General features: G+C 39.6%; 2 protein-coding genes across 4 annotated transcripts in view; both read right to left on the minus strand.

The window, feature by feature from the left end:
* Positions 1-6,338, minus strand: part of fgfrl1a (fibroblast growth factor receptor like 1a) — a 48,599-nt gene extending 42,261 nt beyond the window's left edge. The window contains exons 1-2 of the mRNA XM_086137686.1: positions 6,059-6,338; positions 4,077-4,165 (exon numbers count right to left, since the gene is read on the minus strand). Of these exons, the coding sequence (XP_085993812.1) occupies positions 4,077-4,140 (64 nt within the window). The 5' untranslated portion in view covers positions 4,141-4,165; positions 6,059-6,338. The remainder of the gene's footprint in view (positions 1-4,076; positions 4,166-6,058) is intronic.
* A 1,376-nt stretch (positions 6,339-7,714) lies between these two features.
* tstd2 (thiosulfate sulfurtransferase like domain containing 2) lies at positions 7,715-14,232 on the minus strand. 3 transcript variants are annotated; one of them, XM_086137716.1, is made up of 9 exons: positions 13,499-13,829; positions 12,122-12,411; positions 11,941-12,049; positions 11,044-11,163; positions 10,637-10,742; positions 10,189-10,304; positions 9,954-10,112; positions 8,544-8,682; positions 7,715-8,474 (listed from the first exon to the last, which is right to left on the minus strand). In XM_086137716.1, exons 1-9 carry the CDS (start codon positions 13,622-13,624, stop codon positions 8,242-8,244), a joined length of 1,398 nt encoding a protein of 465 aa, XP_085993842.1. In that variant the 5' UTR covers positions 13,625-13,829; the 3' UTR covers positions 7,715-8,241. The 3 variants fall into 3 exon arrangements, with proteins under 3 accessions (XP_085993842.1, XP_085993847.1, XP_085993856.1); XM_086137721.1 differs by lacking the exon at positions 11,044-11,163 and having other exon boundaries at positions 13,499-13,831; XM_086137730.1 differs by lacking the exons at positions 7,715-8,474; positions 8,544-8,682 and adding an exon at positions 9,503-9,800 and having other exon boundaries at positions 13,499-14,232.
* Between the last annotated feature and the right edge of the window lie 88 nt (positions 14,233-14,320).

The raw sequence follows: 14,320 nt of genomic DNA on the forward strand, positions 1-14,320 counted from the left end.
GTTTCAGTACAGTCGCAGCGCCCATGATGCCGGATTCGAGACAGCGACAGGTAACAGTTAGTTTTACTGGACCACATTTCACTCAGTATTTTATACTTGCTCCATTGTCCGAGAGCACAAACACAAAATATATGAATTATAAAAATTTGATTGGGAATTCGGCTGGATGAAAACTGTATGTGCACGGAGAACAGAGGTTCGACTTTTCAGCTAGTTTTAAGTTAGCGTTACGCCCCTGAGCTAGTCAACCTGGATGTGGCGGTGCCTTGAGTGCAAGCATGGTCTTTGGTCTCTTTCCAACTTATCAGCAGGCGCTCATCTGTATTCCATCGTCATTTAAATGTCAACATCCAGGTGAGACCTTATATTAGTGTTGAGACATTCACAATCGAGTCGTTTCCAATGGCTCATTTTGGGGTGAGCGATGAGATTTCATTTGCAGTTGTGAGTGGGCCATTAGTTTGTTTTTTGAGGCCAATTTGGTATGGCATATAGTAACACTGAAGCAATCTGGGTAAATGTACAAAATATAAGGTACAATTACAAAAAAAAATAATAATAATAATAACACTTGTCCAAATTTTGTGGGTGGAATTTATGACTATGTTGTGATAAATTGACTAATACTGTAGCATATAAAATATTCCTGGAAAAGTCCCGGAAGAATCCTGGAAAAGCCCTGGAAAATAATTTCAAGAAATGAGTGGGAGCCCTGATTATGGACAAAGGTATTGGGACAGGTCTTGATTTCACCAGCAAACTTGAGCAAAAAGTTCTCAAATTGGGGTTCCTAGGCGGGGGTCCACAGGAGTGAAAAAGAAGAAGTGTCTTAACATTCTTCTTTTTTAGGATATGTGTAAAACATACAACAGCTAATGCTAGTTCTACTAGATGACATATTAATCCTTCCAAAAACTGTCAGGAGAGTTCAACTTCAAAGCTTCTGCTGTATGTTCGTATGGAAGTGTGTGAAACTAACGTGTAGCAGCAAAACGGCAGCCAACTTCAAAAGGAGGTAGAGTTGCTCTCGTTAAGAGCTAATGTAAAAAGCAAATGTTGGCCCTTCGGACCTCTCCAGCTGCGGTCCAAATGTCTGCAACACAATTTGGACTCCTTAAAACCTAGCCTTTTTGCTAACACTTACAAATATTCACATTCAAAGCAAGATGTCTATTGACTTTCAGGCTGTGTACCGAAATGTCAAATTGTCACGTGTAATAAATAATGTTGAAATTTTGCAATAACTTTGGCACCTCGTTTACACTCATTTGAAGAACAATTGAACAAACAACAAACAAATAGTTGACTTGAATGATTTATCGTGTACAAGTAATAATACGATGAGATGGTTCAACATTTATTCGGTTTCATTGTTTTAACGGCCCTCCGAGGGAAGACATAACACCAAAGTGGTCCGAGACAAAAATTAATTTGACACGCCGGATTTAGAGAGCTTCATTAATCTGCCACACATTTTTTGGAATGTGGAAGGAAACCGGAGGACTTGGAGAAAACCCACGCAGGCACGGTGAGGACATGCAAACTCCACAGAGGAAGGCCGGCGCCCGGAATTGAACCCTGGACCTTTGCACTGTGAGATGAATGTGCTAGCTAACCAGTCGATCAGCGTGCTGCCCTTTTTATCTATCTATATTTATGAATACTAAATGTGGTTTTTCAACATATGTAAACAAGATTTGTATTGACTGCGAGAAGATATGCCGCTATTTCTTTGCATGAAGTTATTCGGCAAAATGTTTGAATTGCTTCGTATATATTCCATGATTTATATGAATAAGGCAAATTATGAAGGCAGGTTTAATGAAGGTCAAAATGAGTTTAAAATCGATTTATCATGATCAGCCATCTTTGTTTTCTGCATTTGCCTGGAATGTGTTGCTGTCACAACTGGTAGAAATCAAAGTGGGATAAATCCGACTTCTCACTTGTCTGGAATGCAGCATCTAAGCACGCTGCTCACCTTGCTGATCATTTCTGCGTTTTCTCATTCTGTACCGAATGTAATCTTAGCGAAGGGGCATCCTGACATTTAATTTTTTGCGGGGGGTGTTCTGGAACGTAAGCTCCATTATGAAAGGGGATTTATTGTACAAAGTATGCTTTCCAGTTCCCTTTTCTGCTCAACACATGATAATAAATCTTCTTTCACCTGCCCCACAGAAACAGGGTAACCTCATGGATAACGCGTCTGCCCACATCGTTCCTGTATGTACGATATCCATCCATCCATCCATTTTCTGATCTGCTTTATCCTCACATGGGTCGTGGGGGATATACTATATGATTTAGGAAAATGGCATTTGCTAAAGAACAATAAAAGCCTGTCAATAATCTGCATAAAATGTGTGTGTGGGGCTTTTTTTCTGATCAGAATGGTGCCACCTTAATTTGAGCCAGGAAAAACCCGGTACAGTACTATATCGGAAGCCAGCTCATTCCCTTACAAACTGGAGAACAATCCGGCTGAGTGTTAAAGGGGCTTTCCTGGTCTTTTGGCCATCTTGTTTGTGTTCTCCCGCTCTCCCGCATCCTTCCTGACTTCCAGCGTCACTTCCTGCCTGTCTTTCAGGAAGGGGGAGGAAATATTCGGCAAACATCCCAAACAGCCTAATCTGCTCTACTCATCCATGACCCCCATGTTTACTTTGATTCCGGTGGCTGCACGCCGCCTGGCTGAACGCCGCCTGGCTGAATGTCCCTTTGTTGTGGCGAGAAAAATCACCAGCGGCACAAGCTTAGTGGCTTCCGCCCGATGGTTAGTGTTGGTTCGTCTGCACGGGGGCGCCCTTGTTTGTCGTTTTCCTGAGGGGTTCTCACCTTTTTGGGTCCAGTAATCCCTGACAGGGGAGGAACTTTTTCGATCCTAATTTCCACTTCAATATAAGTAAACACTGTAGCTAAGTACAAATATTCTATAAAAAGCACTTTTCAAATAGAGGACTCACAAAGTGCATCACGGAGTTAAAATGCAGTCAAACATTAATTACACAACATTTCCGGGGAGACTAACTAAAAAATATATCTTTATCTGTCCATCTATCCGTCCCTCCTCTCTCCCGCTCTCTCTCATCAAAATTAAACAAAAATCATTGTATTCTAATAACGACCACGTGCACCCCTGAATGTCAATGATTTATTTTGTTCACATAACTAGTAGGTAGGTACAGGGGGAGTTAGTCTGTATTTGAGAGGGTAGTTTGGTAGGTAGTACCAAAAAATGCTGTGATGTTTTATCGAGCCAAGCGAGTTGTTAAGGTATGTTTTACCGACCCATTTTGGGTTATTTTTGAGCTGGGTCAAAATCGATCATTTCATGCTGGGTTGTTTGATCTACTCAACCGCTGTGTTATGAAATGTTGAACAATCCATTCCGAGTTATTTATATCTGGAATTGATTCTGCAGATGGGTTATTTTGCTTTGAATCACATCGACAGACTTTCATCCGCCCAGTCAACATAAATCTCCACACGTGGCCAGTCCGGGCTCCTTGAAGGCACAAATTACCAGCAGGAGAATTTATGTTCTTGGCAAGCTAAATTATTGATTTTGTGCACAGTACGAACATAATTCTCATTGTCTGTGTTTTATTACATACTGAAGTAGTATCTTATATTGTTGATAAGTTTGACTGACAACATAGCTGGCCATTTACTGGAGCCACAACCATTGAAACACATATTACTACAGAGTTTGTGTTTCTTATCTGCCATTTACTGAATCAATCTTTAAAACTTGTTCATAATGCCCGTGTTCATGTTTATTTTGAGCTCGCCAGCTACCTAGTTGGTTTGGTTAATTAGCTTACCAGCTAATTTGGCAAAATGATACGACATAACCAAGAATTTATTGTTAATTATTTTGTAGAACCCTTAGTGATGGTGCGCAGTCCGAGGGCATCCAGCCATCCCCGGTTTGAGAACCACCGCTGTAGCATCTTTGCTGCAAACACCCTGCCCACCCACCACTCAGCTAAGAAGACCACACACGGAGAGTCACGTCTACAGTAGCGATGCAATCAGAGGAAAACTTTCCACCTTTTCTGAACGCGACTGACCTCTAGCCATGCTGCACATCAAGATGGACTCCAGCAGCAGCAGGTGGAACAACACTGGCGTCATTGCAGAGGTTTTACAGATCTTCAGCCTGTAAGAAAAATAATTCTTGTTGTTAATAAACCACGACTTGTTGAGAACTATCGGGTATTTGCAACTATTTAAAAAAAGTGCACTTTAATGAACCAATCCTATATTCCTTTTCAAACACGGTTGTGGTTTAATTAAGAATAATACAGCGTTTCCTGACAAGAACAACAAAAGTCGCTGTTTTTTTGTTTTTTGATGCACCAATTTGATTGTATGTACAGGGGTCAATTTCCTGGTGTGCTGGTGTGAGTTGCTGACGAAATTTTTCTGGTCTTTCACCAGTTCAGTCGCATTTGGCCGCATCATGAGGTGTGTGGCGGGTTTGATAATCTGTCCTCCTGCTTGTGTTCTGAAAACATTAAAACGTTTTTTTCTTGTTTTCCAAATTTACTGTGTAATGTTACCAAACATTATGCTCCCCGTATTATTATTTTCTTTTTCATAGTAAACAACTTTCGTCTTCTCTTTTTACGATGACTTCATAGCACAATATTGTGATTTTATTCACATTGTATTGTAGTATTGTGACTTGTTCTCTTGCACTGCAATTTTTCCTCTTACTATATGTCTGCATTCTTCGAACATATACGGCAACTTTTCTGCCTATTCCCCCTAACACTGTTTGTCATGTCAGTTCGGTCCCAAAACTTCTTGGCGGACAAAGAAGTTTGAAAATAAAGGAAGAGGAAGGTCAGAGGACAGATCTCCAGGCAATTCTCGAGGTTTTAGAACAAATCATATGGATTTGAGGGGATGGCAGGTAAATAAACCTGTCAAAACACAACGGAGGTATCCTACGACTATAACATTTATTATTTATGCGGGATTTCTTATGTCCACCTGTCCAGGGAAAGAGTGTGTCTCTTTTTCCCGTGATTTGGCTTTTTATCTGACTACATTATAAGAATTACGTGGATACACTTTAAGGAGAGTGGTTTTATTGCTGCTCATTGAATACTGTATTTAGTGGACAATCTGCCACATGGGTCATAAATCACACATAAAAATTCCATTTTCATCGTCTTATGCAATTTACTCTTACTAATATTTCGGACCTAGACAGCAACAAGTAATGCAACAGATCGTAAATGTGACAGCTTTGAAAGGAAAGTCGTTCTATCCAAGTGATGTTAGTGACACAACATGGGTGAAAGTCTATCAGCAAAAGTGGGACATAAAACGTCGTTTTTTAAGACACTTGTGTCATTTCGTTTTGGTGATATGCTGGCATATCAATTTTTAATGAGACCAACTTCTAAGTAATGTGAAGAAAATCCTATTTTTGTAGTTTCAACATTTCTACTCTTCACATTTCCTCATTAAAAACAACACGGCTGGACTTTGACGTGAATTTATGGAGAAACATGCAGATGTTATGGTTTAATACCATACCTGTCAACTTTTCGGAGCGCCAACCTGTATAAACTACCAAAAACATCCTTATAAAGAGCAAAAAATCCTTATAACATACCAAAGCATTTTATATGTCAAAATAACGGCAGAAAAAACCCCACGAAATTTTCAATGATATTTATTGTAGATCTCCATAATACAATGTCTGGTTAATGTCTAATCATCATTCTACTTAGTGGCATTACTGTGTTCAGAGTTGTATTCCTGCGTTACTTTTTTCACCAACTCCAAATCATTTGGAGTTGGTGAAAAAAACCCGGAGATTTTCAGAATCCGTATGATTTGTGCGATACGGCCATATACGTAAGATTCACCACAAAATCCGTATGAACTATGGCTAAACCGTATGAGTTGACAGGTATGTAATACAGATTGTAATCAGATTTCATAAATGGGCCACCTGTTTGACAGTAACGTTTTTACACGGATGCTGAATATTAACACGTGACACGCGCATTAAATGTATATATATGTCACTTACTTTTTAAAAAATATGTCCACCAGCCACTGAATGATTAAATTAGCTAATCCTCCGGCACAAAAAAACAAAAACAAAAAAAAAACAAAAAGAATAATGACATCAACGGTTTATCCCCCGTTTGATGCGTCTCTTGCTTGGAAGTATATCGACTATCGGGAGGAGCGACGAGTTGTAGATTACAAATATCATAAAATGCTATGTTAATAAATCAGAATGCCAAGGTGAGGGGATATTACGTTTTAAAAAAATATAAAGGCCCGGGGTGCATCGGCGTCCTCAAACTTTGAGCCGCAGGCAGAAGAGTGCTGCTCTGGACTCAGCGTCCCCGCCCACGCACGGAACTTTCAGCCAACCAGAGGCAAGGCCAATCAACGCCCTGACCAATCAGAGAGCGGGCGCGTCGAGGACAAATTTGGAGCACATCTTTGCGAAATAAAGACGAAATGCAGTGAAGACTTTCAAATATCACCTAAACAAATTCTAACATTTTTATCTGCATATAAGTTTTATTAAGTACTAATACGACTACATGTATTCGTGTTAATGTCATTAAACAAAGGCGCCACAATTGTCACAATTTTACCGCTTATTTAAGACAGCTAATAATAAAAGAGAGGCTGGACTTTTACATTTATAATGAGGGAACAATTCGACATTTAAGAAGGCTGCTTCCAAGCGCTTGTGAACAGGATTGGCGGACAAATACTGCCATCTGTCTGTCGTAAATCATTACTACACACAGACCGGAGTTCGTCCCAAATACCTCCTAAAATGTCTGCACAATAAATTCTTAAATAAAGCATGCAAGCTGGAAGCTTTATTTCTCCTCATACCAAACAGGCTCTGAAACAGGAGGACAAACATTGAATAGTGAATCAGCATTCACCAGCTTCTATTTATTTATTTTCAGTCTTACAAAGAGTACTAAGCACCCAGAGATACATTTAACCTGAAAAGGCCCAATTTTTTTTATCCAAAATTAATCATTATTGGTCAAATACACCAAAGAGAACAAACATTTCCAACTAAAAGCCCTTCTCCAGCCACGTAAGGCTAAAAGTCCACTTCATTCGGTACACATGCCCACTCAAAATGTAAGGTAATATTGTCTTGCAAAGATTTAAAAAAATGCTCTGCTTCTGTAGTTTCCCTCTGTACTTAAATAGAAGTATTAATTGAGTAAAAGTAAAAGTACAAAAAAAAAACATTCTTGGGGCTGATGTTTCATTTCTTTTGAGATCCCATACTGGGTAAATTTCAATGTGGTATCAGTAACACTTACTGCTCTATAATACTTGATGACTGAAATTAAAATTGCCAGTGAATATTACATTATAAAAAAATATCACAATTATTGTCAATACTGTACTTAATACTTATACTGCATTTTAAAATATTAAACAGTAACATCAAATTAGATTGACTGTAAATTTGATATATTTTGTAGAATTTTTTATCCATTTTTGTATATTTTCTTATTTCATCATTACAGTTTCATCACAATTGCGCAATTTAATTTAATGGAACCGAGTGTGCATAATCCACTTTAAATAATCAAACCTTCCTTGAATAAATCTACTGGTATGCATTTTTTGCCTCTGTGAGATTATCTTTATTAAACATGTATTTACACTCCCACATGAAGTCGTGCAACAATTGGTTAAAGCATGCATTTATTTCATTACTTATTTCACAACCGTGTTCATGAACAACTCCAACAGCAACTAAAACCTACCTAAAGCTTCACGTTTTCTCTCTCTATACCTGAATAGTATCTCGCCTCTTGTGTCTGCGATTCCACCTCATCATAAATGCCTCGTATTTTGTTGTGGTTGAACCTGAGGCGTTTCAAAAACAGCTATTTCAATATGGCCATGAATGGGGAATATTTTGCTTCTGAATCAGTTTCATCATGCGGTTGCCTTTAATCCTTTCCTTGCATCGTCTTATTATCGGCGGAAATTAAAAATCATCAGACAATTTTGATAAAGTAAGAAGTAGAAAGTATAGATATCTGTTTTTAAAAGTAGAGTAAAAGCGAAAAGTTATCTGCAAAATAAATACTCAAGCCAAGTACAGGTACCTGAAATATCACACGAGACTTATTCCAAATACTCTGGTCACCTCATTTGGCTGTAGAAGAGGGCAAAAAAAAAAAGTGCCAAAAAAGTGTTGTCTTCAACCTAGAGTACCAAATGAAGTGGCTTGCCATCATTATTCACATCCTGAGGGATCCTGGGACGTCCGTCGGTACACTCGCACCCCTCTTTGCGCCGCGTGCTGCCAGTGAGGCAACCGGGGCAGCAGGCAGTGTGCCCCTCAGAGCGACAAGTGGGACAGGACAGCACCAGCTGGCAGCAGAAGCGCGTAGTGCACAGCTGGTAGCGATCCCAAGGGCGTCCGCAGTACCTGCAACCTAAAGACCAATTCACGTTAAAAGGCCTAAAGTGCAACAGAAGCATGGGGGGGGGGGGGGGGCCCTCACCAGCAATGATGTCGTCATTGGAGGAGATGGTGTAGCGCTCGTCGAAAACAAAGAGCTTCCCGCGGTAAAAGCCGTCGGGGTAGCGTTCCAGGTATTTGTGGATTCCACCTTTCAGCTGGTAAACTTCTTTGCATACATTCTGCATATAGGATACAAAAATATTTAAAAGAACGTTTTTTTTTTTGTTGCTCCCCTGGAACAAAGTTTAGTCCCTATGAGCCACTATTATGCTACATATGCACAACAGATAACTTGTTTGATGACTTTCACAGAATTTTTTAAAATAATACATTTAAAATATCCATCCATCCGTCCTTTAAAAACTCCCAATATAATAAATGACGAAAAAAATTACATTTGAATCATAAATAAAATACACAATACGTAATCAAAAAGAAAAATACATTGAAAAGTTGAAAACATTTGATTAGTATACAATAAATGTAAAATGTAATCTTTTTGAAATTTTTAACTGCATGCTTTTGACTAAATATAGCAAAGAAATACATGAACATTAAAAGGAGAAATGTGAAAAAAATCTATTTAAAAACAATGAAAGCACGTTTGAATAAGTACATCCAACACCAATATTACAAATAACCCTGCTTGATGAGTTTTGAAGTGCCTGACCATACTTAAAATGATGATATAAAAATCAGCTAAAATTATAATGTGGACCATAATCGTAAAAATTATCAAATAATTTTTAGTATAGTAAATCAATTAACAATATTTCAAAAATATTTACATTTAACTCATTCATTCCCAAAGACTTTTTTAAACGTCTTTTCAGACTTGGTCTAGAATTGGCTGGTACTGAATGAGTTAAATTTAAAGCTGAATCAGATCTGAATGTATTATGTGGAGCTGAATCAGAGCTGATGCAGCCCAATGGTAGAACAACAGTTGGATGACAACCTGGTCAGTTCACTGACGACAAGGCAAAGGTCGAGATTAGATTTTGACAGTATAATAACTGTGAAAAAAAATACCACGGTATCATGGACCGGTACTAAAATTTCAGCCCTAAAATCTCCTTTTATAAAATATTTGGGTGAATAAAAGCATTTTTCTCCTGAACATTAAGCTATTTTATTTTTAAACAGAAAAATTGAATATTTGGTGCCCTGAGATATATGCCATATTAAATTGGTGAGGAGAAAAAAAAAGTGAAACACTTAACTTAAAAGAGGTGGCTTGTTTAGTCGTCTTTGCAAGCAGCCAATCATAATTGGACATTGTCTGCTTTGGACTCCCCTCAAAAAAGAAAATACAATTTCCATGTCTGACAATTTTAGCTGTAAATGAAATCTTGACTTTTTAAAACCACAGTAAACCGACAAACTGGCCCATGCAGACTCGTGACAATCCATAATTACAAATAAAAACAGAAGATAAAAAATAGCTCACTTTAGAGCGGAGGTAAGCAGATCCTCGCTCGCAGCGGATGCCTCCGGTGCAGTACATGAGCACCTTCTTGTCTCTGAAGAGCTCCAGGTTCTTGTCCACGTAGTCCGGGAAGTAGCTGAACTTGCGGATGTCGGGGGCCAGACAGCGCGAGAATTGACCCTGATGGCAGATGACCGTTTTTCATCAAAGACGGACGGACAAGTGGCCTGATCGGTAAACGGAGGCGGTAACGTACAATTTTACTCTCGTAAAAATTGCGGCAGTCCAGCAGGACTGTGTCACCGTGCGAATCCCCTTCGACCATTAAAGCCGCCACCTCTTTGTGAAACTCCTCAGGGTCCAGATGGACTCCTGAGCAGCAAGACATGACCAAAACGCTTTATACAAGTCTGGGGTAAAGAACAACAACAACAACAAAAAAAAAAGACAGCTTTGTCCCTTTTCATCATCAATTGCTGTCTGCAGCCAGGTCAGCATTGCAACTGAGAACCAGTTCTCTCAATTTTTTTGTACAGGTTTTTAGACCAGGGTATTCATAACAATTCGTGATTTTTTTTCCTCAATTACACAATGTCCCAACTTCATTGGAATTGGCCTTTATAACTGAAGATGTAAAGCCGGTTATCTTCATATACGGTTACATCTCTAGTTGCCATGCCAACCTGGCATCACATTAGCGGTACCTGCCAGGTGGTAGGAAAGGACGTCAGGGTCGAATCCGATCGGGACGATTTCCTCAAAGACACCCACCTTCAGCTCGGTGAAACACTCAGGACCGCCATCGCTTGTCTGATCACACACGGGGAAACACACGCACACACACAAAGAGGGTAGTGCATTAACAAAAGAAATCACTTGTTCAATTTTGATCCTATAGAAAGACATTTTAGAGCAATTTGGGGTACTGTTTCGGATTCCCAAAATCGAAACTGATTTGATTCAATGAACTTTTCACAATTAACTTTCGATTCAGTTAAGGATTTCATGCAGTATCGATTTCCACACAGCTGATTTCCATTTAGGCAGCAGACAGGACAGCATAACAGCCCATGTGTGTATGTTTGATGTTGTTTTTGGCTAAATACCATACCTTAAAATCCTCTTTTCCCATCAGGAAAAGAGGATGCGAGCACATTGTGTCCACATAAACCTCAGTGGCGACACGGGTGCCCCCCACTGTTCCGTTGATGCCCTCTGTGGCGACCCTTACCTAAAGAACAACACTCGTTTGGTTCGAGGGACTATTTCACCAGAGGTGAAAAACAACTCGCATGCTAGACTTAAGTAAAAGTTCATACATTTGAGGAAAAAAAAAGACTGTTAGAAGGACTGATTTAACTCATTTACCTCGGTAAGCATAAAAAAGTATAGACTGTGATAGGTACTTAAGTACAGCGGTGCCATGAGATTAATTCAGTTGAATTAATTCCGTGACTATGCTCATACATCAGAACTGTTGTGCCCGCAATAGCTACCAGGGAAAGTAGACAGACAGACAGACAGACAGACAGATACAATGTTTATTGATAAGTATCAGCTCATCAACGGCATTACTATTTGTCGTTCTTCGCAGAGGATAAAGACCGTATGAGTAATGTTATTTTGTCTTTGTATGTGGTTTGCTGCACCGTTTGTGTTCAATGCATTGCTTCAGGGCAGCTTATGATGAAGTGGTTCAAGTAGAGTTCATTGCCACTCGAGAGCACTCGTACCTGAAGTCTGCGTTCACAAGTCAAAGCAAGAAAACTGTCAGAACAACAGCGCATATCTCAAAAGGCTAATAAATCGAGTCACTCATATCTCAAGGCACCACTATACGCAACAATGAATTTTTACAGTTGGTTTTACACAACACTTATTTTAATAACTTGACAAAATTTAAATAATAATAATAATAATAAATATCCCCAAGTAAAATATTGATACCTGAAAATCCACTTCAGCTTCCCACCATTGCATTTACCTTTTAATCAGGATAGCTGCGTACCTTGCCAGTTAGATGGAGGCGCTGGCATAAAGCTCTCTGCCAAGCGCAGACAACATGCGGCTCCTCCACGTGGCAGTAGCGATAGTAAAGCAGAACTTTGCCGGGGCCTCTGGACAGAAGAAAAAGAATGGAGTTAAATTCAGACACAAGTTGCTGATAAAATGACTGAAAATGTGGCTACTTCTTGAGCTGATCCTCGGGAATGTGACTCATGTCTGGCATCCACGCAGTGACCTCCATGGACAAGCTTTCATTGTGTGGTTTGGTGTCGTCTTTTTCTTCTTGCCCTTTGTTAAGCGAGTGATTGTACTGGGCTCGTGCCAGCTGTTGAATTTCACTGCCATGCATTCTGGCAACGTGTTGGTGAATAGCAGCTTGCTCAGCAAACACGTGGCCACAGCAGCACCAGGATGGACTGCCCACCACCTCGGGACTTGCTTCCTGCTTGGATGCCACAAAGGCAGCGAAGGACTGAAAAAGAAACATTAGCTCTTTCGTGACTTATAATGTACCCAGCCATTCGCAGTTTGCACTTCAATAATCGCTTGGGTTGTTCGAGGAAGTTACAGAGTCTGTGCTGCATGTGAAAATACATGCACACTTCCGGTGCATTTTTTTTTCTAAATGAAATGCTTTATTTTTCCAGGTAATGCTGGATGATGAGTTTGAAATTAGGAATGCACAATATTTATCGAACCTATAATGATCAGCCCAGTAATAGAAAAAAATGACTGTTATGTTCCGATGCTGCAAAATTAGGCCAATAGGCTGATATTGAAAGCCGCATTAAAATACACTAATGAAGAACCAGCCAAAGTCTCCTCAACTCTCAAAACAATATTTATTGTAAATATTGAAACTCGGGGCCTGTCACTATTTCAATTTGTCGTTCAATGAGGAAAAATGGACACGACAGTTTTGGGGCATGATAAATGGTCATCTGCATACATCTTTGTTTACATAAATCAATATTCACTCGCGATTTTTCCCTCTCCTGTCTGTCAACTACTGGTAACTTGTTCGCTTTTGTGGGAGACGGCACTCACAAGCGCGCGCGCACACGTCGTTGGTGCTCTTTTTGTATTATTTAATTGCTTTTGTTTTGCAGTGTGTTTTTCATTCATAGTTTGTGGTATATTTACGGTTTAAAACAGGCAAAACGGTTTGAGTTTTCTTTTTTTTTTTAGACGGGATGGACAAAAAATATTTACAGTTTCTTGCTATCTTTTTATCTATCTTTATCGAGTTTCTTTAGCAGCTTCCGTAATCCAAGGTTTATCAATTTACGTTAACGTAACAACTTAACTCACCCATAGCTGGTCAAACTTCACTAAGACTTGAAAACTGTGATTAAGGATGTGTTGGTATACAGCTAATTAACACAAGTAAGGGTACAAAGAGCATTGACTCGATTCATGATTTTCTTCACTCTATTTATGACTTGTCTCGACTTGCTTGAAATTTAGTGTGGACTCGATTTAAGCAGTGCTACTTTCTACAACTTCGAAAGTTTAGGCATCATACTTAGGACTTAGGTGATTTAGGTTACCCTACTCACCTTCCTCCTGTTTAGGTTGTAGAACCTTCTGAGCGACGCACAGAGCTGCTTCTCCTCTTTTAATACGTTAGGCGAACATACGTTTTCAAGGTTCCAGTCTCGGAACTCTGAGCAAACCGAAGTCATGTTTTTAACTGTTTATATTTATTTGTTTTCTCTTGTCGACAAACGAGCTCCCATTGGATTGGCCGGACAGAAGAAGCCGTTGCACCACTTCTTCTTCTAGTTTTTGGCGGATTACATCTCATTGTTGCATACCGCCACCTGCTAAACCAGAGACCGTGAGCAATGGCAAGCAATCTCTTAAGTATCAACCACCCGAAAGCTGAATTCCCGCGGTATCCGCCGGCCATTGCGACCATATTAAAGTGTCCTTGAGCAAGATATTGAACCCCCAGTTGCTCCTGATGCTGTGGATGAGGTAACAGTGGAAAGCGCTTTCAGTACCCGAGGTAAAAAAGTGAAAAGCTCATTTACCATTCAATGTAATGCATTTAATTATTCCATTAAAAAAACGAAGAACATCTGATCTATGTATTTTATGGCCTATATACGTGCAATGAAATAGCGCCATAAGTACATTTGAAAATTCACGGCGATCTCTGGCGGTATCCATATTCACAGTCTACCATGTAGTAGACTGCGTGCTCCGAAGGCTACATTTTCGAACGAATGACGTCACATAAACGCACCCGACGACACGTGGTTTACAAATTCTAGAAAGACAGTTCGCAAACTGGGTCTTTCGACGACTTCAAAGATTCCTCCTGGTGAAGCCTCTCTGGACTGCATAAAACATGGCGAATTCGGACAGGGTTAATG

Source organism: Hippocampus guttulatus, chromosome 2 (assembly GCF_054856545.1).
Source record: "Hippocampus guttulatus isolate MCC_2025c chromosome 2, RoL_Hgut_1.0, whole genome shotgun sequence".
NCBI classification, from domain to species: Eukaryota; Metazoa; Chordata; class Actinopteri; order Syngnathiformes; family Syngnathidae; genus Hippocampus; species Hippocampus guttulatus.

Excerpts from the sequence above, each read along its gene's own strand:
- tstd2 (XM_086137716.1), bottom strand. The coding sequence starts at position 13,624 with ATGACTTCGGTTTGCTCAGAGTTCCGAGACTGGAACCTTGAAAACGTA. Across the intron at positions 11,164-11,940 it reads GCCTCCATCTAACTGGCAAG|GTAAGGGTCGCCACAGAGGG; the intron begins GTACGCAGCTAT and ends GTTGTTCTTTAG. Across the intron at positions 10,113-10,188 it reads ATTTTTACGAGAGTAAAATT|GGTCAATTCTCGCGCTGTCT; the intron begins GTACGTTACCGC and ends ATCTGCCATCAG.